Genomic DNA, 26,177 nt, shown 5'->3' with positions numbered 1-26,177 from the left:
AAATCATAAGAGAAAATATATTTACTACTCATTAAGTGGAAGTGAATCTTCAAGGTCTTCCTCCTCCTCATCTTCATGTCAAGTAGGCTGAGGAAGAGGAAGGGCTGGTCTTGCCGTCCCAGGGTGGCAGAGGTGGAAAAGGAGGTGGAGGTGAAAGGAGACGCAGGAGGACAGGCACACTCAGTGTAACTTTTACTGAAAAATATCTCTATATAAATGAAGCCACACAGTTCAAGCCCATGCTATTCAAGGGTCAACTGTACATCATCTGGATCTGGGTTTGAAATAGTGGAAGTCAGTCTAATTGAAGAAAATCGTGAACTTTATTTAGTCACCTTTTATGCATACCTCTTCCCAGGTGGGGCAAATCCTTAGTTATGGGCCGGGCAAAGTAGGGGGTTGGGGAGGGATGACTAGGAGGACAGGAGTGTCTTCTGTCTTCAGATGAACAAGCCCAACACCACAGAAGTGGTGAATAAGTTGCACTGGTTCCCGAGGAAGTTTGCCAAGTAGAAAATGCTTCCTGGGCCGGGCACAGTGGCTCATGCCTGTAATCCCAGCACTTTGGAAGGCTGAGGCAGGTAGATCACGAGGTCAGGAGGTCGAGACCATCCTGGTCAATGTGGTGAAACCCCATCTCTAATAAAAATACAAAAATTAGCTGAGCATGGTGGCACATGCCTGTAATCCCAGCTACTCAGGAGGCTGAAGCAGGAGAATCACTTGAACCAGGGATTCAGAAGTTGCAGTGAGCCGAGATCGCGCCACTGCACTCCAGCCTGGTAACAGAGTGAAACTCCATCCCAAGAAAAAAAAAGAAAATGCTTCCTGAACTATCCCTCAGTGGAAGTGACGGCTGAGCCAGAGCAGCACCTTAGACCATGTGTAGAGGTCACACACTGAGATGCCATACAATAAAAGCACTTGGGTCCCTGAAGACTGTGGAGCATGACCGCTGTGCCAGCCATGGACTGCCAATGTCTAGATTGCAATGGGAGGAAGAAACGCACTTCCATTTCTCTGAAGCCACTGTGTTTTGGTCTTCATAACTCACAGTCAAATGTAATCTTAATCAATACTGTGTTCAATAAATGTTGGCTGATATTGTCACATCATCATAACTAATGCCAGTCTTCCCACTAAACTAATAGCTCCATGAGGACAGGGGCCATGTCTGTGTGGTTCAGTGTATCCCCAAGGCTCATGCCAGTGCCATGTGCACAGCAGGTGCCCCATGAGCATCTGCTGAATTAGTGAATCAGGACCTTTGTTCATGCTCTTCTTCTCCCTGACCTAAGCACCAACCTTGGGGCACCTTTTCCTTTAAGGTCTCACTGAAAGCTCTTCTCCCAGATAAAATACTTCTAATACCTCAGTTCCTTCTGGTTCCTCCTCTGATTGGTTTCTTAAAACTTACACCGTATGTTACATAGATGGAGTTATCCCTGTGCTATTTGGGGATCATTCTCTATTTATCCCTGGATATTTATGTGCTTGCTTAAGTGAATAGGAAGCTACTTTGGGCAAGGAAAACACTTTGTTTTCTAATCACTGAGAACCTTAACTCCAATTCCTTACAATTGAATAGAGTGGGCAATAAATACTTGCTGAAGAAAGAAAAGAGGGAGGAGGATGAGGATCAAAAAACTACCCATCAGGTACTATGCGTATTACCTGGATGGTGAAATAATCTGTACATCAAACCCCCAAGACATGCAGTTTACCTATGTAACAAACCTGCACACGTACGCCCGAACCTAAACTAAATGTTAAAAAAGAAAAACGGAAGGGAGAGAGGGAAACCTGACAAGGCCCCAGTGTAAGGAGAAACGTTGGCATCTCAAGTTGGAGGTGTTATTTCAAGAAAAGGAGCAGAAAGTAAGGCCAAAAAGAGCAGTCCAAGAGGCAGGGGACAAGGAAGAGTCCTAAGAGCCAAGCTTGGAAAACGTTTCAAAGGCAGGTTGAAAATGGTACGTCAAAAATGGAAAAAATGTAGAATTCAGGGGACCTTGTCAACACTAGCTGTGACTTTGATTAAGTCACTTCAGCTCTAAGGATCTGGTTTCCTGATTTTGACAATTAGAAAGTCTGACTGGCTCCGTTCCAAGGAGCCCAGTTAGAGGCTCCAAGAAGCCTGAAGCCAGCCCCTCTCCTCAGCCAGAGAAGCTCTGTTCTCTTCGGCTACACACACCGACTTCCCCATAAAATTTAGTTTGAACAAAAGGCTATGGGGCTAAACCAAAGTTTCAGAACCACTGGATTCAATGAACCCCTCCTCAACTGTATAAAGATCTCTGGTTTTGAGATTCAATCAGTCACTACCAAAGCTGAAACCTCTTCCGCTGAATGCAAAGAAAATCTGGGAAACAAAGGACATATATATAGACTTTGATCTTATCTCCCCAGCCAGAAATGTACATCCTAAGAAGGGCAAACTTGGGCTCATGGTTCTCAGCTTCCCACGACAGGCAGGCAGCCTTGGCTGGACTCACAGTTGTTCCACAGAGTTCTGTAGCTGTATGCTTGACAGTTTTATGCAACAGAAAGGCCATGGGAAGTATTTACTTCACCTTGGGGAATTCTCAGGGATGTAGCGACTCCCTTTCTCAGATGACTGGACCCCTGAGGTCCCATATAAATATTTCTACTCATATACATGTGTCTTTAACTTCATCACATCATCTTGCTCCTTCTTCCCAACTGCTGGTTTTCTGGCGTCTCTCCTCTTTGCACGAGCCTCTCCCCGCTCCCCTCCCCTCTCAGCTTGAGGTTCATGACCTCTGACCTTGACTCTTTCCAGGGCACTGAGCTGGAATCCTGGGTCTGGAGTCAATGAGATTTCCAGAACATGCAAGACTAACACAGGTACTTGGAGCTTCACATTCAGCGGAAGAGGCATCTAAAAAAGCAAGGACCAAACCAAACTGCAGTCCATCCATACAATGGGAGTTCAAAACCAGCCTAGCCAATATGGTAAAACCCCATCTCTACTAAAAATACAAAACTTAGCCAGGCGTGGTGGCGCTCACCTCTAGTCCCAGCTACTCGGAAGGCTGAGGCAGAAGAATTGCTTGAACTCAGGAGGTGGAGGTTGCAGCCAGCTGAGATTGTGCCACTGCACTCCAGCCTGGGCGACAGAGCGAGACTCCGTCTCAAAAAGAAAAATAGGGAGAGAGATCCAAGATGGCTGATCACTAGCACCTCGGGATTGTAGCTCCCAGTGAAAGCTCAAAGAATGAGAGGACGCCACATCTTCACATGAATTCTTGTTGCTCACACACCAGGAGATTCCCAGCGGAGGAGCCCCATGGGTCACTAGTGCGACTCTTGTGACCAGCGAGGCGGTTTTGCCAGCGCCTTGGAGCGACGGTTCTTGGTGCAGAGTCAGAAAAGCCCATCAATTTTAACGCCGCTGATTTAGTCGGCACAGCGGGTTGCTCAGATTTCGGCGCTGAGAATCAATAAGTTGGACGTCCACTCAGCAACCCAACTACAAAGATGGTAAATACAAAGACCACAGATGGATAAATTTATAACGAAGGGAAGAAAACAGCCAAAAAAAGCTGAGAATACCCAAGATCAGAACGCCTCTCCCTCAGCGGGGGAGCACAGTTCCTCATCAGCAACAGAACAAGGCTGATGGAGAACGAGTGTGTTCCAATTACAGAAGCAGGCTTCAAAATGTGGATAATGAGAAACTTCTGTGAATTAAAAGAACTTGTTTTAACCCAATCTAAAGTAACTAAGAACTTTGAAAAAAGATTTGACGAAATGTTAACAAGAATACACAATTTAGAGAGGAATATAAGTGAATTGATGGAGCTGAAAAACACAATACGAGAACTACGTGAAGTATGCACAAGTTTTAACAGCCTAATTGATCAAGCAGAAGAAAGGATATCAGAGGTCAAAGACCAACTCAATGAAGTAAAACAAGAAGACAAGATTAGAGAAAAAAGGATAAAAAGGAACGCGCAAAGTCTCCAAGAAATATGGGACTATGTGAAAAGACCTAATCTACGCTTGATAGGTGTACCTGAATGTGACGAAGAGAATGAATCCAAGCTGGAAAATACGCTTCAGGATATTATTCAGGAAAATTTTCCCAACCTAGTAAGGCAGGATAACATTCAACTCCAGGTAATACAGAGAACACCACAGAGATATTCCTCAAGAAGAGCAACTCCAAGGCACATAATCGTCAGATTCACCAGGGTTGAAATGAAGGAGAAAATACTAAGGGCAGCCAGAGAGAAAGGTCAGGTTACCCACAAAGGGAAGCCTATCAGACTTACAGCAGATCTCTCAGCAGAAACCCTACAAGCCAGAAGAGAGTGGGGACCAATATTCAACATCCTTAAAGAAAAGAACTTGCAACCCAGAATTTCACAACCAGCCAAACTAAGCTTCACAAGTGAAGGAAAAATAAACTTTTTTGTGAATAAGCAAGCGCTCAGAGATTTCATCACCATCAGGCCTGCTTTACAAGAGCTTCTGAAAGAACCACTACACACAGAAAGGAACAAACAGTATCAGCCTTTCTAAAAAAATTATCAAAAAGAGCATCAATATAATGAAGAATTTACATCAACTAATGGGCAAAATAGCCAGCTAATATTAAATGGCAGTATTAAGCTCACATATATTATTATTAATTCTAAATTTAAATTGACTAAATCCCCCAATCCAAAGACAGACAGGCAATTTGAATAAAAAACTAAAACCCATCAGTATGCTGCATCCAGACCCATCTCACATTCAAGGATACACAAAGACTCAAAACAAGGGATGGAGAAGGATTTACCAACCAAACAGAGAGCTAAAATCAATAAATAAAAAGCAGAAGTTACAATTAAGCAACAAAGATCAAAAGAAGCAAAGAAGGACATTATATAATGATAAAAGGATCAATGCAACAACAAGAAGAGCTAAAGATCCTAAATATATACGCACCCAATACAGGAATACACAGACATACAAGACTTATAAAGAGACTTAGACTCCCACATAATAATAGTGGGAGACTTCAACATTAATATTAGACAAATCAGTGAGACAGAAAGTTAACAACGATATCCAGGACTTGAACTCAGATCTGGAACAAGTAAATGTAATTAACATTTATAGAACTCTCCACTTTAAATATACAAAATATACACTCTTATCAGTACCATATCATATCAACTTAGAAGTTTAAAAGAAATCTTGGTTGGCTCCTTGTTTGTTATTCTCTTCCCTCATTTTCTTTTATGTCTCCATTATTAAGGACAATTATAGGCATACCCATATTTAGACTGCATTCTAGCCCGGGCAATAAAGCAATACCCCCATCCTCTCTCGCTCTTCCTCTTTCTCTTTCTTCCTCTTCTTTATTCTTTTTCTTATTAAAAATAAAAAATAAAAAATAAAAAACACCGTAGTGGCTTTAGGGCCAGGCACACTGACTCACACCTGTAATCCCAGCACTTTGGGAGGCCAAGATGCGTGGATCATTTGAGGCTGGGACTTTGAGACTGGCCTGGACAACACAGTGGAACCCTGTCTCTACTAAAAATATAAAATTAGTCAGGCATAGTGGCACACTCCTGTAATTCCAGCTACTTGGGAGGCTGAGGCAAGAGAATCACGTGAACCCAGGAGGTGGAGGTTACAGTGAGCCAACATCGCATCGCGCCACTGCACTCCAGCGGAGCAACAGAACAAGACTGTCTCAAAAAAAAAAAAAAAGAAAGAAAGAAGTACAACTGGGCAAGGCGTGGTGGCTTATGCCTGTAACCTCAATACCTTGGGAAGCCAAGACGGGTGGATCACTTGCTGTCAGGAGTTCGAAACCAATCCTGGCCCACATGGTGAAACCCCGTCTCTACTAAAAATACAAAATTAGCCAGGCATTTGGCACACACCTGTAGTCCCAGCTATGCGGGAGGCTCAGGCACAAGAATCGCTTGAACCCAGGAGGCGGAGGTTGCAGTGAGCCGAGACTGTGCCACTGTGCTCCAGCCTGGCGACAAAGCAAGACTCCGTCTTAAAAAAAAATTAGCCAGGTATGGTCGGGGGCCGGTGGGCGGGGTGGTACACCTGTAATCCCAGCTACTTAGGAGGCTGAGGCATGAGAATTGCTTGAATTCAGGAGGCAGATGTTGCAGTGAGCCAAGATCATGCCACTGTATTCCAGCCTGGACGACAGAGTGAGACTCTGTCTTAAGAAAAAAAAAAAAAAAAAAGCTGGGTGCAGTGGCGCAAACCTATAATCCCAGCACTTTGGGAGGCCAAGGCAGGCGGATCACCTGAGGTTGGGAGTTCAAGACCAGCCTGACCAACATAGAGAAAACCCATCTCTACTAAAAACACAAAATTAGCTGGGCGTGCTGGCACATGCCTATTATCTCAGCTACTCAGAAGGCTGAGGCAGGATAATCACTTGAACCCGGGAGGCGGAGGTTGCGATGAACCGAGATTGCATTATTGCACTCTAGGCAACAAGAGTGAAACTCCGTCTGGGGGTGAGGGGGAAGAAACTGGGTACACTGGCTCACACCTGTAATCCCAGCACTTTGGGAGGCACAAAAAAAAAAAAAAGAAAAATGGTTAAGATGGTAAATTTTATGTGTATTTTACAACATTTTTTTTTAAAAAGCAGCAACAGCAAGGACCATAGGAGGAGTCCCTACCTCAGCCCGGCCCCTCCTGCTGCCACCTGGAGGTGTGATAAGGCAGAGGGTGAGCAGTGAAGGGAATGAAACTCCTACAGGTGACAAGCCCTCAAGCTGCTGGCCTTCCAGAGCTTGGTCTCCTGGGTCTGACCCCAGTATCTCCAGATCCACAGGCTTTTGTCCTTGTCTCCTAGCTCCCAGATACTACTCATTTCTCTGAGCACACACAAGCCCTCAGGCGACGTCATCTCACACACACACACACATACACACACACACACACACACACACACCACAAACCAACTCAATTTGTTGATTAGTTTTACAAAACAAACAAAGCAGAGACTGGTCAGAATCCTGGAGCCCAGCCTGGCCATATTGGAGCTGTTTATTAAACAGGGAGGGGCTGTGAGGTCCTTGGGGCACTGGCGTGGTGATCAGTCCAGGACTGTCTCAGCTCACATCCGGGACCTCTCTCTAACTCACCCTGGTATGGCTAAGGCCAAGGGCCAGGCACCTGAAAGAAAGTGCTAGGTGGAAAGGGCATTTTCTCCTCCTATACCCACCCCCTTCCCACCCCCAGGGGGCTTACAGGGGAAACTGAGGGAAAGAAGTGAGGAAGAACAGAGTCAAGAGCACAGGCCGGGGACCCTCTCTTCCACTTGGGATCTGGCTTTCTCATCCCCAGGAGCCTGTACAGGAGGCCCCAGGCCTGAAGGAAGGGCGTTGCCTTGAGAAGTCGTGGGAGAGGCAGGAGAATGTGATGGATAGGGTCAAGACAGGGTGAACAGGCAAGGGAGGGCAGGAGACAGGAGACGGTGAGTGAGCAGGACTGTCCTCATGTCCTGCTCCCAAGTGGTTTCCTCCTAAGGGGACAGGACTGGGGCAGATGCCCTCTAGGGCATGTGGCATTATCCTTAAGCCCTTGTGTAACCCCAGAAGGGACAAGGAGGGAGAGGCTGCACTCACCCGGAAGATTCTGCCTCATCCTGACATGATGTGCTTGACAAAGGCTAGGAAAGAAGTAAGAATCAGCCGCCGTGTGGCTCAGCACCTCTAGGCCCATAAACCACTTGTCCCTTTTCTACACTGCCTGACTTCCAACCCTCGTGCTCCCCTTTCTCCAGACTATGTAGTTCCTGCTCTTATTTGGGGGTTAGTGGGGAGAAGGTGGAGGAAGGGCAGACATCTAAACTCTACTCTGGGACCACTCTCTGTGCTGATTCTCAATACAAATGGAAAGAGCTACATTATCTCTGTGAATCCCCACAACCTTGAGAAAGGTGCCAGCATCACCCCATCCCTCAGATGAGAAGACTGAGGCTCAGAGAAAATAAGTGACTTAAGGGCACCAGCTAATATACCACAGAGCTATCTCCAAAATCCATGCTCCCGCCATGACACTAGGAGGTTCACTCACAAGACAAAAAAGAACAACATCCAATGAGGGGTCTACCAAAGCACACCTGAGACACACACCCTCCAGTTCCTGGGCCCACCCACACAAGCTGTTCCCATCCTACCATCCTGGCTGCCCTGGGAAGCAAGGCACAGCTTAATACCTTCGTAATTGATACAGCCGTTGGCATCCTCTTGCCCAGCTAACAGCTGCTCCACTTCAGCCTCAGTCATCTTTTCTCCTGCGGTGGGTTTGGGAGGTGGTGGACTCTTAATTACAGATGGCAAAGGAGGAATTGGCAATACTCAAGTACCCCCTTAAGTCTGAAGGTCCAAGACTACCTGGATCTGGGAGGCAGTTGAAACCAAGCCTCTCCCAAAGGCTTTGAAGGGTGGGGCCAGGGTCTTAAGGTCTTGCCTAGTCTCCAAAGCCTCCCCCTCTGCCTTACAGCTGCCAGGGCCTCAGTGTTTCAGGCAAAGACAAGGACAGAAGCCCAGAGTCCCACCGCTCAGGCCCCGGAAGTAACCCCTGCTCTGCCAACCTCCTTTCTCCTCCTCTCCCAAACACTGGTTCTTGCTGAGCAAACCCAGCTAGGGATGGTTGTTCTTGCAGAGCTCAGGGAGGCAGGGCCTGGATCAGGTCATTATCCTCAGGATGCAGAGACCCTTGTATAACACTCCCACCAGCATATGTCACCTCGGCACCTCCCACCCCTCCATTCCGCCCACTAGGTTTTCATCTCTGCCTAGCTGCCATACCCAGGGTGGCAAGGACGTGCCGCAGCTCAGCGCCCATGACCGTGCCATTGCTCTCCTTGTCAAAGACACGCAGGCCTTCCACGAAGTCCTCATAGGTGCCCTGCTCCTTGTTGCGGGAGATGTGCTGCAGGATGGGCAAGAACGTCTCAAAGTCCAGCATCTTGACATTCATCTCTTTTGGTAGGCATGGGTAAAGAAAGAGAAAGCAACGTGAGCAGATGTTCAGGGGAGCAGAGGATCAGGAGGGGGCCTCACCGCACATCTGGCAGCTCCCAGGGCCTGGACTGCAGCCACTTCCGGGTGGGGCACCCATTAGTGCTCCTAGAAGACACAGAGCTGCCGATCCAAGCAAGGCTTGGGAGCTGGGAAGACCGTCTCAGGGCACTCTTTTCTCAGTGAAAGGAATAGGGTGGAAGGAAAAAGAAACCCTCCATCCAGGCCTCCGTGCACAAGGTGGCCAGCCAGGCACAGCAACTGAGGGCGACAGCTGCAGGATGTGAGGGGCCTGAGGTGCCACGTGGCCCAGGGCCTCATACTCAGTTTATACTCTTGAGGTGTGACAGACCTATAGTCACAGGGGCAAACCAACAGGATTGAAAAAGAAATGTTTTCATCACTCTGCGTGGGGTCCCATCACTAGACCACACTGTGTGAAGCTACTCTGATTCAGTAAGTTTATAAAATTGCAGTTCTCTTGTGAATAGCACACTTCTCCCACATGGTAGTGTGTTAAAAAGCTTTACTTTAATAGAGGTAAGCTATTTTTAACTACCACAAATGTGGGCATTTCTTTATTTTATAAGCACCCAGGACTTGCTTCTGACATTTTTTTTTTTTTTTTTTTTTTTTTTTTTTTTTTTTTGAGACAGAGTTTCACTCTTGTTACGCAGGCTGGAGTGCAATGGCACGATCTCGGCTCACCGCAACCTCCACCTCCTGGGTTCAGGCAATTCTCCTGCCTCAGCCTCCTGAGTAGCTGGGATTACAGGCACGTGCCACCATGCCCAGCTAATGTTTTATATTTTTAGTAAAGACAGGGTTTCACCATGTTGACCAGGATAGTCTCGATCTCTTGACCTCGTGATCCACCCACCTCGGCCTCCCAAAGTGCTGGGATTGCAGGCTTGAGCCACCGCACCTGGCTGCTTCTGACTTCTGAGAAGCAAGCTCCTCACCCTCTGATCCTTTCTTGGCCTCATCCTTCACCCCCAAGGTTATCTTCAGCCAGAGGAAAAGGGGAAGGGGCCAGAACCAAGGAACGGGGAGAGAACCAATGTGGGCCCCAGGAAGCCCACTCTTGCCGAGAGGCTCACCCCACCCCAAGCCCCATGCCAACACCACTGAGGAGAAGCGTGTGTGTGTGTGTGTGTGTGTGTGTATGTGTGTGTGTGTTTTACAGCAGCTGTTAACTTCACTGGCACACATAACAGATGACATTCACAAATGGGACGCACTTCCTCGCACCTCTTTTCATCTGTCGTAACAAGGATTGACGGTGGCGCAGCTCACAAATGAGTAAGAACAAGGCCAGGCGCGGTGGCTCACACCTGTAATCCCAGCACTTTGGGAGGCCGAGACGGGTGGATCACGAGGTCAAGAGATCGAGACCATCCTGGTCAACATGGTGAAACCCCATCTCTACTAAAAATACAAAAAGTAGCTGGGCATGGTGGCGCACGCCTGTAGTCCAAGCTACTCAGGAGGCTGAGGCAGGAGAATTGCTTGAGCCCAGGAGGCGGAGGTTGCGGTGAGCTGAGATCGCGCCATTGTACTCCAGCCTGGGTAACAAGAGCGAAACTCCGTCTCAAAAAAAAAAAAAGAAAGAAAAAATGCGTATGAACACTCAATGATCACACTTAGGAACTACAAAAGAATCGGTTTGCACCACTTTCTTTTTTTTCTTTTTTTCTGAGACGGAGTCTCGCTCTTGTTACCCAGGCTGGAGTGCAATGGCACGATCTCGGCTCACCGCAACCTCCGCCTCCTGGCTTCAGGCAATTCTCCTGTCTCAGCCTCCTGAGTAGCTGGGATTACAGGCACGTGCCACCATGCCCAGCTAGTTTTTTGTATTTTTAGTAGAGACGGGGTTTCACCTTGTTGACCAGGATGGTCTCGATCTCTTGACCTCATGATCCACCCGCCTCGGCCTCCCAAAGTGCTGGGATTACAGGCATGAGCCACCGCGCCGGTGGTTTGCACTGCTTTCTAAACATTCACTCATCATTCTAAACACTCACTCACCAAAACCCATTGAAATGCAAATGAATGAAAGAGGAAGCCTGTAGAGCTAAGAATCTTGAAGCTCCTCTAATATATATCAAACAAATAATTTGCAAATGTCAGTGCTGTAACCATTATCAGAAACAAATTATTTGTAATACAGCTCAGGATATCTCAGTGCTGTGACAGATGCCTCTCCTGAGAGCTCCTGGGTTGGGGAGTGGGAACCATCCGCTATTCCAGATTCCCACCCAGCCTTCCTGCCCATGGCTGTGTCTCTGACACCCTGGTGGGGGCGTCAGACACTGAGGCAACAGAATGTGGCTCCTGCCCCCCAGGAGCTCCCAATCTTGAGAGGAAAAGAAACCCAGGTTACATTCCTCAAGGGTCACTTAAGTATGGGAACTTCTAAATAAATCATCAGAATGGGGCTAGGGTAACCTGGGGAGGGGAGACTGATCCTGGGGGCCTAACAGGGAAGAATAGAGAGCGCAGATGGCAGAGACAAATCTGGACGAGCGGGGAGCCAGACACTGCAAGGCTGACCTGGGAGAAGTCTGCCCTGCGGCCGCACTGACCTTCAGCCTTGGGCTTGCCCAGCACGCGCAGCACCTCGGCGTTGGTGGGGTTCTGGCCCAGGGCCCGCAGCACGTCCCCGCACTGCCCGTAGGTGATCTTCATCTCTCCAGTCGGGGTCCGGTCAAACAGTGAAAAGGCCTCTTTGAACTCTGTGGAGAAAAGACCTGGCTGTACCCCTCGATTCCCAGTGAAAGTGGTGGCTGGTGGCCAATCAGCCTCCACCCAAGTGTGGTTGTTAAAATATTCCAGTATTTCTCTTTGTCCATCATCCCAGGCCCTCCCTCAAACCTTTCCCCATCCCATCTTCTGCCAACCCAAGAGGCAGCCTGGTGCCTCTGCGACCCATTCCAGGACTGGGTCTGGAATCTCTGCTATTGCTTGGTTGTTACAAAATTTGAATGTTGGGAGGCTGGGGCACAAGAATCTCTTGACCCCAGGAGGCAGAGGTTGCAGTAAGCTGGACTGTATCTCACAAAACAAAACAAAACAAATTCAAATGTCTCCCTGGCCTTGGCCCCTCCCACCCACACATCCTGCTCTGGTGTAGGTGAGGTTCCTGATTGCTGAAATGACAAAAGAGTGAAAATAGCACTGGCCCAGAACTGAGGATTCCTAAATTCTTATCTTGGCTCTACCTCAGAGCACAGGGTAAGCTGGGCTGGATCTCAACTTCCTATGCACACAAAGGGAGTGACATCTACACCCCCCTACTCCCTGGCCCTGTCACCATGAAAGCAAAGGGAGGTGGCATTCTGTGGAAGTACTTTACAGCATGATAAGACCTGCTGGAAAGTTAGCTATTATCAGTACTGCCTGTTCCAGGCTGAAAGACGGCTCCCAGGCCAGATGAGGCATGGTCCGACCACCCCAGCTCTGCCATCGACCCACATACAGCCTTGGGCAAACTACTAACCTCTGTGGGCCCTTGTTTTCTTAGCTCTAACTGGAGATACAGTGATCACTTGAGGAGGCTGCAGGTGGGATCACAAAGCACACCAAGCAATGTCCACCATATGATAAGGGAATCGACAGGTGGTGGTTACAAACGTTTCCTAGTTCTGTTTCCTACTTTCCAGCTCAGAACCACAGGGACTGGACTCCTTGAAGGCAGCAGGGCAAGTATCCCTGGACCAAGACCAAAGGAAGGCAATCCTGGTCCCTTTTCCAAAGAACCTTAATTCTTCATTGATTTGCTTTTGTTTTTATTTGAGATAGGGTCCTGCTCTGTTAACGTGGCTGCAGTGCAGTGGTGCAATCTTGGTTCACTGCAACTGCAACCTCTGCCTCCTTGATTCAAGCAGTTCCTGTGCCTCAGCCTCCCAAGTACCTGGGACTATAGGTGTGTACCACCATACCTGGCTAATTTTTGTATTTTAGTAGAGATGGGGTTTCACCACTTTGGCCAGGCAGGTCTCAAATTCCTGGCCTCAAGTGATCTGTCCTCCTTGACCCAGCACTCCTTGACCTCCCAAAGTGATGGGATTACAGGCGTGAGCTACCACACCCAGGCCCAATTCTTCATTGAATGGGATTCAACCAGTTCATTAGTGGAGGTAATTTGGCCTGGGAGAGGCACTGAAGTTACCTTATGCTATCCACAAAGAAGTGGTTTATTAAGCAGATTAACAGTATAAGCCAAAAAGAGAATTAATAAACTACTTAGGGAAAAAAGATGATTTTAATCCTTTCCAAGTACTTCTCTCCTTAGTGGCTACATATGGATTATTTACAAATCATTCCACATATCATAGGAAATTCCCCAGACCTTTACTTTCAACTCTTTATTAGGCCTTATATGAATTTAAAAGATACAAAACCACGTTTCTTTCACATTGCTGAATAATTGAGTTCAATTTCATTCCCCTTGCTTACTTGACCTTGGGCAAATATTTAACCTCTAAAAACCTCTTCTATAAATGGTACCCACATCATAGGTTTCTTAAATTACATTCAAATTAGGCCGGGCTAATTTGCGGTGGCTCATGCCTGTAATCCCAGCACTTTGGGAGGCCAAGGCAGGTGGATCACGAGGTCAAGAAATTGAGACCATCCTGGTCAACATGGTGAAACCCTGTCTCTATTAAAAATACAAAAAATTAGCTGGGCATGGTGGCTCACGCCTGTAGTCCCAGCTACTCGGGAGGCTGAGGCAGGAGAATTGCCTCAACCCAGGAGGCAGAGGTTGCAGTGAGCCGAGATTGTGCCATTGCACTCCAGCCTGGGTAACAAGAGCAAAACTGCGTTTCAATAAAAATAAAAATTAAAAAAAAATACATTCAAATTAATATAATAATGTATGTAACTATACTATGTATATAAATACAATAATGTACGTAAAAATCTTTAACACAATGTCCAGTACATAGTAAATGCATAAACAATTCTGCTGGTATTATCTTACTGAGTTTAATCCTAGTTTGGATCACTTAACCGTGTGATCTTGGCCAAATCATTTAACCTTGCTGAACCTTGGTTTCCTCCTTTGTAAAAGGGAACTAACACCTACCTCATAGGCTTGTTATAAGGAACTAATTTTTTTTTCTTTTTTTTTTTTGAGACAGAGTGTTGCTGTGTCGCCCAGGCTGGAAGGCAGTGGCACAATCTGGGCTCATTTTAACCTCTGCCTCCCAGGTTCAAGCAATCTCCTGCCTTAGCCTTCTGAGTAGTGGGATTACAGGTGCACACCACTACACCCAGCTAATATTTTATATTCTTGGTAGAGACAGGGTTTCACCATGTTGGTCGGTCTAGAACTAATGACCTCAAGTGATCCACCTGCCTCAGCCTCCCAAAGTGCAGGTATGAGCCACTGCACCTGGCCAGGATTTAATCTTTTTCAATTTTCAAAACAATTAGCATGGTGTCTGACACAAATTCAGTACTCAATAAATTTATATTAGTTAGTTGAATCTGAAGTCAGACTTTTTGATCTCCTAGCTCATTCAGGAGAGTGAGATCAGGTTTAACAAAAGAGGAAGCCTCCTCAAAAGAAGATGTAATGATGCAATGCGTGTGGTGGCTCACAGAGGTAACCTTAGCACTTTGGAAGGCCGAGGTGGGTGGATCACCTGAAGTCGGGAGTTTGAGACCATCCTGACCAACGTGGAGAAACCCCATCTCCACTAAAAATACAAAATTAGCTGGGCATGGTGATGCATGCCTGTAATCCCAGCTACTCAGGAGGCTGAGGCAGGAGAATCACTTGAACCCAGGAGGCAGAGGTTGCGGTGAGCCGAGATCAGGCCATTACGCACCAGCCTAGGCAACAAGACCGAAACTCTGTCTCAAAAAAAAAAAAAAAAAAAAAAAAAATGTAATGATGCTTAATAAGAGGGTGAGGCTGGGTGCAGTGGCTCACACCTATAATCCCAGCACTTTGGGAGGTCGAGGTGGGTGGATTGCTTGAGCTCAGGAGTTCATGAGCAGCCTGGGCAACACGATGAAACCCCATCTCTACTAAAATAGAAAAAATTAGCCAGGCATGGTGGCATGCACCTGTAGTCCCAGCTACTTGGGAGGCTGAAGCAGAGAACTGCTTGAATCCGGGAGGCAGAGATTTTGGTGAGCTGAGATCTTGCCACCACACTCCAGCCTAGGTGACAAAGCAAGCCTCCATCTCGATAAAAAAAAAAAAAAAAAGGAGGGTGAAACCTGAAGAGGAAGGTAAAAAGAACAATGACTTATGATTTGAGCACTTACCATGAACCAGGCTCTGAGCAAATAATTTTGCATAGAACACTTCATCAATCTTTACTTAAAAATGTATGCTATAGGTATTATTGTCCTCATTTAAAAGCCAATGTAGATGTGACTTATGATCAGCCACTAAGGAAACCAAGGAAATGATGGGGAAGAAGGAGGAAGAGGAGGAGATCAGCTTCTTGTAACTGCTAATGCTCCAACCGGTCGCCTGGCCTGCTGGAAAGCCTGGTATGCACAAAAATAAAAATAAAAATACAAACTCTGAAGTTTAGGACTACAACTAGAAAAAAAAAAAAAAAAGCCAGTGTGATCTTCAGGTATTAGAGGAGATGTTCAAGGGTCCAGAAGAGACCTTTCCTCAATACTCTGCAGTAGTGCAGTCAGCTGCTTACTAGAGCAATGAGTCCAGTGGTAGTAACCCCTCTCTAAAAGAATACAGAAATCTGGAGAGAGATGAGAAGGAAGTCAAGGGTTAGAAGGTCATTCCTATGAGATTTTTTTAAAAAGCACAAAAGAAATTGGGAGGCCAGGCACAGTGACTTAATGCCAATAATCCCAGCACTTTGGGAGGCCAAGTGGGGAGGATTGCTTGAGGCCAGGAGTTGGAGCCCAGTCTGGTCAATATAGCAAGACTCCCATCTCTACAAAACATAAAAACAATGGTACATGCCTATAATACTAGCTACTCAGGATACTGAGGTGAAAGGACTGCTTAAAACCAGGAATTCAAGGTTACAGTGGGCTATGATGGCAACATTGCACTCCAGCCTAGGTGACAGAGTGAGACTTTGTCTCAAAATAAAATAATATAATTAAATAAATTGGGGCATATCACCTAGAAAAATATAAATCTTAGGAGGGATTTGAAAACTATCTCCATATAGATGGAGGATATCTAGAGGATGCTGAATGGACCAGAATTTCTGAATTGGAAACCAAATACTTTCACTTTGTAGATAAGAAAATTAAGATTTGGCCGGGCGCGGTGGCTCAAGCCTGTAATCCCAGCACTTTGGGAGGCTGAGGCGGGTGGATCACGAGGTCAAGAGATCGAGACCATCCCGGTCAACATAGTGAAACCCCGTCTCTACTAAAAATACAAAAAATTAGCTGGGCATGGTGGCGCATGCCTGTAATCCCAGCTACTCAGGAGGCTGAGGCAGGAGAATTGCCTGAAGCCAGGAGGCGGAGGTTGCGGTGAGCCGAGATCGCGCCATTGCACTCCAGCCTGGGTAACAAGAGCGAAACTCCATCTCAAAAAAAAAAAAAAAGAAAAGAAAATTAAGATTTAAAGAATTGACTTGTCCAACATCTGACGGCCAGTAGTGGCAGAATTAGGGCTAATACGAAAGTCTCCTAATTCTAAATAATGTTCTTTCCACCATAACATGAGAAAATTATTATCAGCTTCGCCAAGAAAACAAACGAAAAGATTGCTGGGGTAAAATTGAAGGAAAAACAATTCTGACTCAACAGTAGGAAAAATGTCTTCAAGGTTGGAGGGATAAAAGATCAGAATGAGTTATCCCCTCCCTATCAGCCCTGAACATCTTTAGGAGAGAAGAGACAACCATCTGTTCCAGCTGGCCATTTGAGAAATAAAAATTTTAAACCATCAGTTGATTTTCAAGTCCTCATTAGTGTCATTGTGTTTTTATATCCACATAAGTATATATTTAACTAAAACACATTAAAATTGATTTTAAGAATTTCACAGCTTGACCGGGCACGGTGGCTCACGCCTGTAATCCAAGCACTTTGGAGGCCAAGGCGGGTGGATCACCTGAAGTTGGAAGTTCAAGACCAGCCTGACCAACATGGTGAAACCCTGTCTTTAAAAAAAAAAAAAAAAAAAAAAGAATTTCACAGCATCCCTGAAACTACTGATTGCAAGTGAGTATCCACTGAGTATTATATAAACAGAGTCAGGCTCAATTCACTAGTTTCAAAATGCATGTGCCAGCTCTCATGTTGTATTTGTGGGTAAACTGGTGTCACTTTTTTAGATAGCAACCTGGCAATAACCATTATAATTTAAAGTGCGCCATCCTTTAACCCACTGCTAGGAAGGTCACCTGGGGAAAGCAAGCTGATACCCTTCAACTGGAAACAATTTGAAAGTCTATCAATATAGTTCTGATTAAATTAAAAGGCTAAATCTATGTGTGAGAGTCTATATAATTGTTTAAAAGAATAAAGTATGGTGAAACCCCGTCTCTACAAAAAGTGCAAAAAATTAGCTGGGCATAGTGGCACGTGCCTGTAATCCCAGCTACTCAGGAGGCTGAGGCAGGAGAATTGCCTGAGCCCAGGAGGCAGAGGTTGCGGTGAGCCGAGATCGCGCCATTGCTCTCCAGCCTGGATAACAAGGGCGAAACTCCGTCTCAAAAAAAAAAAAAAAAAGAATAAAGTACTGTAATCCCAGCACTTTGGGAGGCTGAGGCGGGTGGATCACGAGGTCGAGAGATCGAGACCATCCTGGTCAACGTGGTGAAACCCCGTCTCTACTAAAAATACAAAAAATTAGCTGGGCATGGTGGCGCATGCCTGTAGTCCCAGCTACTCAGGAGGCTGAGGCAGGAGAATTGCCTGAACCCAGGAGGCGGAGGTTGCGATGAGCCGAGATCGTGCCATTGCACTCCAGCCTGGGTAACAAGAGCGACACTCTGTCTCAAAAAAAAAAAAAAAAAAAAAAAAAAGAATAAAGTAGAACTGTTTGTGTTAATTGTGAAAAGATATCCAGATAATATTACTGAATCATATATATTATTAAATCCAAGTATATGTTTAATAAAAGGTGGATGGTGTGTATCACATGACTTGATTTGTATAAACTTTATATATTCATCAGACATACACATAAACTTGTGTATCATTATATATATATATATATTTCTGAAAGGATACATGAACACCTGTTCACAGTCATTGTCTTTGGGAGAGGAATCAGCATGAAAAAAACAAGGACTTTTATTTTTTATTATTTATTTTAAAGTAATATGTGTATGCTTTTTTTGCTTTTTTTTTTTTTTACCATGTGTAAGTATTCATTTAATTTTTAAAAGAGATTATGTGCTTCAAACGAGGGGTTTGAATTAGGTGATTTTTCAGGGTCCCTTCTAATGCCTATAATTTTATATCCTGGAGGCATTTGGTGGGGGAAGCAGAAGGATACTGCAATGACAGTGAGTCCTGCTTGGCTGGGGACACGTAGCATCACATGATAAAATATTTCATTGGCCTTGCCACCATTAGTGGGTTAGCATCTTGGCAGACTTCATCATGGGAGGAGGGGAAGCTGGTCAACTAAGGAGGGATTTCCAATAATGGGAACAGAAATGAGGCTTCCAAATATCTTAGATCTCTGGGGTGGAGAAAAAAAGGCACTCACTTTTCTTGAGCATCTATTACACTCCAAGCAGTCTGGCAGAGTAGTTGAAAACACAGATCCAAAAAAAGAAGAAGAAAAAAAAAAAAGAGAACACAAGTCCAGAATCAGATTGCCTGAGTTTGAATCCTAGTTCTACTGGTAACTGCCGTGTGAGACTGGACAAGTCACCCCTTCTCTCTGTGTCTCAGTTTTATCACTTGTAAAATGGAGGAGGTAACAATTGCTACCTCATGGTGTTGTTATGAGAATTAAAGGAGTTAATCCACAGAAAGTGCTTAGGACTGTGCCTAACACATAGTAGATGCTCAATATAGGTTTACTATGATGAGGATGACAGTGACTACTATTACCATGAGAACAACAACTCCTCCTCCTTTTCTTCCTCCACCAGGAAAGGGCAATAAAGATGGCGAGGTGGGGTTGTCCATACTCACCTTCAATCTGGTCAGCAGTGAAGTCTATCTGTAGGGAGGGAAATAGGAGTGAGGGCTGAGATTGCTAAAAGCAACTGTAAAGGCTCCCAAAGGGACAAAGAAGCAGAAGTGGCTTTCACTACCGTCTGGCCACCTCCAGCGGGCCACTGAGACAGTTCTCCTTTCCCACTTATCAGTGGCCTGCTGAAGGTGGTACTAAGGGTAAAACACCAGTCTCTTTAAGAATGAGCCACAGCTAACAGGCTATGAAATACAATCAACCCTCTGTATCCACGGGTTCTGCATCCCCAGGTTCAACCAACCCTGGACTGATAATACTCAGAAAACAGTAAATAACCACACAATAAAATATAATACAAAAAAATACATAACACAAGAACTATCACATAACGTTTACATTGTACTAAATATTATAAGTAACCTAGAGATGATTTAAAGTATACAGGAGACTGTGCCTAGATTATATATGCAAATATGCAAACTTTATATAGGAGACTTGAGCATCCTCAGATTTCAGTATCTGTGGGGGTCCTGGAACCAATCCCCTACAGATACTGAGGGAGAACTGTAATGGAGACTCTAAAGCTCTCTCAAAACCACTTGTTAAGTGATGACTCCAGGTAAGAGGGAAAGGGAAGGAGAAATTCGCTGGATAATTCTAGAACCTACACTGAGTCCCTATTGCAATGCCTTTGGGGCAAAGGTAAATTCTTCATCTAGCCACCCACAAACTGCCCGCACTGTTGCCCCTTCAATCTCTTCCTAGTCCACAGTCCTCTGACATGCTGTATTTCTGCCCACTTTGGGGACACCGCTCCCCATCCTCTGACTCCTGTTTCTATTTGATTCTGATTTAATCCACTCCCTTCAATGAAGGCTTCCCATATACCAACCCACTCCAACCCCTCCTTCAGCACATGTCCCTCGTTAAGTACAATTTATAAGAGGCCATTGGTTTGTACTGAGCTCCTACACTAGGCCCAACAGACCAAACCAAAATAGATTCACTCGTGCTGAAGTTCCAGGTCACCAAACCGAAACTAAGTCATTCATCTGATTTTCCAAGAAATCAGGAAAATGAGAGATAATAGCCAAATCCCCAAACAGGACAGTTTTAGCCAGCGTGATAAGAAAGTGCCACCTGCTTTAACCTTTACAAGAAAAGTAACTTTGCAATGACCAGTTTGCATTTTGCTCTTAGTCTCTGCTTCCCTCAGCTCTTCTTTGTCTATAATATCACCTCCTCTGCTCGGCTCATTGTTGCCAGATTCTGGACTCAAACATAAAAGCCAGTCAGGATCTTTAAACCAAATGTGTTGTACTTTTGTCTTCTGACACTCTTAGGCACTCTGGGACAGCAATGGGCCCTCCACGCTTCTTAATTGTTTGCAGTCATGACTTTATGTGCACTCTGTCTCCTTGAAGCCACCATCACTCAGGCGAGGATTCTTGTTCTTGTTCACTGAAATGCTCAGCACATAGTAGGCACTCAAAAAATATTTGTTGAATGAAGCGATACATTTTCAATCTCCCCCTCATAATGCATAATAATTCAATGCTGAGTACAGAAGAGGAGAGTGAATGACAATGCCCAAGCCAAGAGTCATCATTTTAATTTTTTTCTTGAGATGGAGTTTCAACCTTGTCACCCAGGCTGGAGTGCAATGGCATGAGCTTGGCTCACTGTGACCTCTGCCTCCCGGGTTCAAGCAATTCTCCTGCCTCAGTAGCTGAGATTACAGGTATCCACCACCACACCCTGCTAATTTTTGTATTTTTAGTAGAGATGGGGTTTCACTGACTTGACCAGGCCGGTCTCAAACTCCTGACCTTAGGTGATCCACCTGCCTCGGCCTCCCAAAAGGCTGTGATTAAAGGTGTAAGCCACCACACCAGGCCCAAGTCATTTTAATTTAAGACTCTGTAAGTTACCTTGTGGTCCTTATGCACCCTACCCGACCCCATCCCATCCCATCCCCTCTCCACTGGTGGTGGTGGTAACCAATCCTGGAGCCTCTTCTTCAAGTGCCGTCATTCCTAGTCCTAATTCTGCTGCTACTTGTGCTGCACCTGTCCTGTCCCCTCATCGAGAACTAGTCTCCATTCATGAGGACCCAGAGGTGGCAGCCATGAGCTGGGGATGGGTTGGGGCAGTGGGAGTTAACTAGGTTGGAAAGAAAACTAGCTGTGGCCAGGAATAGACTTTGCCAAAAGTGAGGGGTGGTCAGAAAGTTAAAGGAACCCCCTAGATGGAGTAAAGGATGCTCTGCACTTACTCTCTGAGGAAAAGGAACCATTTGCTTTACTTCACAATGCTTTAAGTGCCAGGAATAAACATGTAAGAGTAACTAATGTAAAAACATAAAATATCAATAGATGGTCATAACTATACACATGGGCTTAAGTTTGCTTCTCTTCTATCTTGGAATCTTTTTCATAATTTATTTATTTATTTGTAGAGACAAGGGTCTTGACATGTTGCCCAGGTTGGACTCAAACGCCTAGTCTGAAATAACCCTCCCACCTCGGCCTCATATAGGCATGAGTCACTTCACCTGCCTTCTGCTCTATCTTGGAGCAAAGAACCTTCTAATCAAAGGAACTGGGTAAGTATAACACAATAATAGGGAAAATGGCTCTCATAAAAGATACCTTTTTTTTCCTGCTTCAAAGCAACTTCAGCACCCCCAACAGACCCCATGAAGACACAGACGTAGAAAAGAGGATTGCAACCAAGGGTGCAATTTGTCACAGGCGAAAAGTTGGGAGAGGAGAGTGAATGAAAGAAGTAACAGGCCAAGGGAAGGACACCAGTCTAATTCCACTAGGCAACTATTGCCCAGACACCAGAGACCAGGCCTGGCAACCCACCCAAAGGCACAGTGCTTTATCGGAACAGATCAGAAATCAAGGTGAGGAGGAATCCTGAAAGGGGAAACAGTCAGCTTTTCCCGCCAGGCTCAGCTTCTAGAGGGAGGTGAGGTATGATCTAGAAAACCGGCAGGTGCTTTCAGGGTCAACTAGTAGCCTCAGGTTCCCCAGAATGAGCCATAACCAAGCTCAGAAACGGAGCAATTGCTTCCATCTCTTGGCCAAGCAGTTCCACCTAACTCCTGCCCCTTAAGGGGACTGGGTCTTTGGCATAATAATTGTAGGGTATCCTCGGCTTTGGGTACAGGAGGAATCCTCAGAGGGCAGAGAGGTCATACGATTAGAGCTCTGGGTTTTGGTTTCCTGCCTGCTTGTCACAGAACCTGGTCCTGTGCTCTTATTTTTGACCTTATCCCTTGCCACCCCCAGCCCTATCCTAAGGCTGAGATCCCTGGGGGCTCAGCACTCACAACCTGTTATTAATAGCTCTTCATACCACTAGCCACTTGACCTCTCCCATTCTGGTGCCAAAGCTTAAAACTGCTCCTCTCCAGAGGTCTCTGGCCCCGCCCTCTTCAGCCCACCCGTCTCCCCCCAGTTCCATTCCTTTAGCAGCTGGGCCAGAGAGGTGGGAGGTCTAAAATGACTGAGTCAGCAGGCAGGGCCCACACCAGCTCCAGGGAGAGGAATGTTTTGTGTGAGGAGAGCAGGGTGGGGCAGAGGAACCAGGCCCAATTTCCTGACACGACTGGAGAGAGGGTCTCAGCCTGGGGTGGGCCAGTCCTCTGTATGCTACAGATAGGAACCCAGGCTAAGAGAAAGAGACCCATCTGGGTAAGGAAAGAGAAAGAGAGGACTCTTATCTTAACCACAACCTCCTTTCCACCCTGCCCTCACATGCCATAAGAGTGTTTGTCCTCCATGCACAGGCAGGACATTCCCTGACTGTTTATATCACTTACTCCAAGCTACACTGGCAGCTGCCATGACGTGTCCGTTCTCCATAAAGACATCCCACTACCTCCTACGAAACGGCTAGCTAGTCTCTTCTACGTTGCTATGGTGGTCCTCACAATGCCTTAAAAAAAGGGTGGAAGGGTGGTTGGTTGTACCTCACCCCCCCAACCATTCCCAGCTTAGCTGCACAAATCTAGGGTAGCAGAACAGGTCTCCCTCAGACCAGCACCTCATTCTTGATGGAAAAGGTTTATGGCCCAATATCCCCCTCCTCAGCCCCAACACCCTCTCCACTCCCCCATGGGACTGTCGTCTGCGGCATGGACGCCCTAGTCCTCATCCCAGTCCAGCCCACATGAAGTAGATCTCTAAGCTCCAGAGCAAAAGGACTCTGAATGTCATCCCACATCCATCCCAATGCCTAAGCCTCACTTACCTTTACACTCTTGGGGTCAAAAGCAGGTTCCTTGGGAGGCTCAGGAGCTGGGGCAGGGGCTGGCGCAGGGGCTGGAGCTGGAGCTGGCTTGGCGGCCTCCTTCTTAGGCTCAGGCTTCTTGGGAGCCATGTTGTCTTGTTGGGATCTTTGTCAGAGGAGAGATCTGAGAAGAAACCAAGAGACGTGGTGTCTGGGAGACGAGATAGGCGCCTGGGCCGCCTCCCTTCCCTTTTATCCTGGGCAGGAGCCCCCACAGAGGGGCTGGGTGAGAGCGACAGCAACTGCTGCTGACTATAAAAGGAAGAAATGCCAGCAGGGTACAGCTGGCAACTGCATATTGTCACCAGGTTTGGGGCCACCAGCCCCCTCCCCTTCACCCCACACCTCTCTCTTCACCTCTAGAACAGGCTGATCCCTTCCTGCCAATTGGTGGAAACGCAGAAGGACCAGGAAAACAGACCTTCTCAAATATGCCAGAGCAGCCGGAGAGATGAGCTGACTTGAGCAGTTGATAACCCTCACACAAAGCCCAGGGGAGGGTGAGGCTTTTTTTAGCCCCTCCTGAGCAGAGGCAGCCCACTGTGCATTCCTTCTAAGCCAAGATCCTTTAAGCTGAGAGCCACTCTGGGCCCTCAGCTCTGCCCAGAGGCCCAACTCTCCAGGCATGGAGCTCTGAAGCAACAGCTGGTCCAGCCAACCCACACTGCCCCACACCCCACAACTCACAGGGAGAAAGCCTCCATTTTCCAGAGCAGGCATCCCAGAAACTTCACAGACCTCAGATCCCCAGATCTACCCCACCCCCACCACCTCAATCATTCATTCAACAAGTAGTGAGCCTTTAACCCATGCCTAGGCACCTAGGAGAGAAGCAGAGAGGTGTGGTAGAAAGTCGAAGAGACTGAGGGTCAGAAAACTAGGGGTCTAGTTTTCATTCTACGTCTAACTCATTCTGTGCTCTGTGTGTGTCAGTGTGTGTGTGCGGGTATGTGTGTGTGTAGTGCTTACTACTACTAGTACCAGGAACTGTTAAGTGCTACTCATATAAAATCTCATTAAATCTTTACCACGATCCTATAAAGTAAATGCTATTTTGTTTGCTTGTTGTTATTGTTTTTATTTTTTTAGATGGAGTTTCGCTCTTGTTGCCCAGACTGGAGTGCAATGGTGCAATCTCGGCTCACCGCAACCTCCGCTTCCTGGGTTCAAGTAATTCTCCTGCATCAGCCTCCTGAGTAGCTGGGACTACAGGCATATGCCACCATGCCCAGCTAACTTTTGTATTTTTAGTAGAGACGGGGTTTCACCATGTTGACTAGGATGATCTCAATCTCTTGACCTCATGATCTGCCTGCCTCAGCCTCCCAAAGTGCTGGGATTACAGACGTGAGCCACCGCGCCCGGCCGTTTGCTTGTTTTAACAGAGACAAGGTCTCACTCCGTTGCCCAGGTGAGAGTGCAGTGGTGCAATCACAGTTCACTGCAGCCTCACCTTTCCTGGCTCAAGCAATTCTCCCACCCCAGCCTTCCGAGTAGCTGGGACTACAGGTGGGCACCACCACACCCGGCTAATTTTGGGGGTTTTTTTGCTTTGTTTTTAGTAGAGATGAGGTATTGCTAAATTGCCCAGGTTGGTCTTGAACTCCTGAGCTCAAGCGATCCACCAGCCTCGGCCTTCCAAAGTACTGGGATTACAGGTGTAAACTGCCACTTCAGGCCAGGTGGATACTATTATTATTTTCATTTTACACTTGGGGAGATTGAAACTAAAACTGGTTCAATAACTTTAGCCAAGGTCATGCAAATAATTAGCTATGAGCTGGGATTAGATTCTAGATATGTCTGATTCCAAAGCTTATGCTTGAATAATGTGTATGATAATCCAGTTGTGGGGGAAGGGCATACAAGTTCATGCATTCACTGGAAAGGTCAGGATGGATACACACTGAACTGTTTACAGAGACACCTCTGGGGACCTAGTGGGTAAGCGTGGGAGGATAACAGCACTTTGCAGTTTTCTACTTTTTCACTTCCTGTATTAATGGAAATTTTCATAACGAGCATTTACCGTTTATGTAAAAAAAACTTTGAAAGTCAATAAAATATTCAGAAAACTAACAACAAAAAAGCGTATGTATTCACTACACAAAACTGCTATGTGCTGAATCTTTAGACTCTACAGTTCAAAGGCAAAAGGGGAATAAAGCTGAGAGAAGCAAAAAAATCACTTTGCCTGTCTAGGGCCAGTCTCCTCACCTATAAAGTCAGATTGCTAGGCCACAGAACACCTGGTTGCTGTTAGCTGCTAAGCCTGCAATGCTGGGTGACCTGGAGCCCACACCTGCCCATTCCCCAGCTCTCTAACCACAGGCTCCATGCCCCAGATCATTGCTTTCAGAGCCAGAAGGACCCTTAGAGGTCATCTGGCGCCATCCTGTTTAACAGGCAAGGAAGCTAAGGTCCAGGGAAACATTTAAGCTGTCTCAAGACATTCAGCTACTTACAGGCTGAGCTGGGTCAGCTAATTCTCGTTCCCCGGGTGCAGTGCTCTCTGTAGCACCCTGCTCTTCACTGCTCCTCCTGCAGCCTGTACACGCTCACTGGTGGTGGCATAGAAGCCTTCAAAGGAAACAGACAGGAAAAAGGGCCAGGACTTGCTCAAGGGGAACTAGAACAAGACCAGGGCCCAGACTCTAGTTCAGCCCTGGTCCTGAGCTGGGAGGGCAGCTCCTTTGCTCTGTTTACCTCACCAGCTCCCCTCATCTTCTGCCTCACCT

The 26,177-nt window shown here is 46.4% G+C and overlaps 1 protein-coding gene across 6 annotated transcripts in view; it reads right to left on the bottom strand.

Moving 5' to 3' along the window:
• Positions 1-7,002: 7,002 nt before the first annotated feature.
• Positions 7,003-26,177, bottom strand: part of MYL4 (myosin light chain 4) — a 36,961-nt gene continuing 17,786 nt past the window's right edge. For 2 of the 6 annotated variants that reach the window (XM_039476187.2, XM_074388806.1), the window contains exons 2-9: positions 25,905-26,019; positions 23,401-23,563; positions 19,137-19,164; positions 11,609-11,758; positions 8,811-8,984; positions 8,216-8,293; positions 7,623-7,666; positions 7,003-7,170 (exon numbers count right to left, since the gene is read on the bottom strand). In XM_039476187.2, coding sequence (XP_039332121.1) covers positions 7,638-7,666; positions 8,216-8,293; positions 8,811-8,984; positions 11,609-11,758; positions 19,137-19,164; positions 23,401-23,529 — 588 coding nt within the window. In that variant the 5' untranslated portion in view covers positions 23,530-23,563; positions 25,905-26,019 and the 3' untranslated portion in view covers positions 7,003-7,170; positions 7,623-7,637. Of the gene's footprint in view, positions 7,184-7,622; positions 7,667-8,215; positions 8,294-8,810; positions 8,985-11,608; positions 11,759-19,136; positions 19,165-23,400; positions 23,564-23,796; positions 23,925-25,904; positions 26,020-26,177 lie in introns of those variants that run through there. The other 4 variants (XM_010330274.3, XM_074388808.1, XM_074388807.1 and 1 more) reach the window with 3 other exon arrangements.

This window comes from Saimiri boliviensis, chromosome 17 (genome assembly GCF_048565385.1).
Source record: "Saimiri boliviensis isolate mSaiBol1 chromosome 17, mSaiBol1.pri, whole genome shotgun sequence".
NCBI lineage: Eukaryota > Metazoa > Chordata > Mammalia > Primates > Cebidae > Saimiri > Saimiri boliviensis.
The sequence above is the reverse complement of the archived record's forward strand: the minus strand, read 5'-3'. Positions and strand labels throughout refer to the sequence as shown.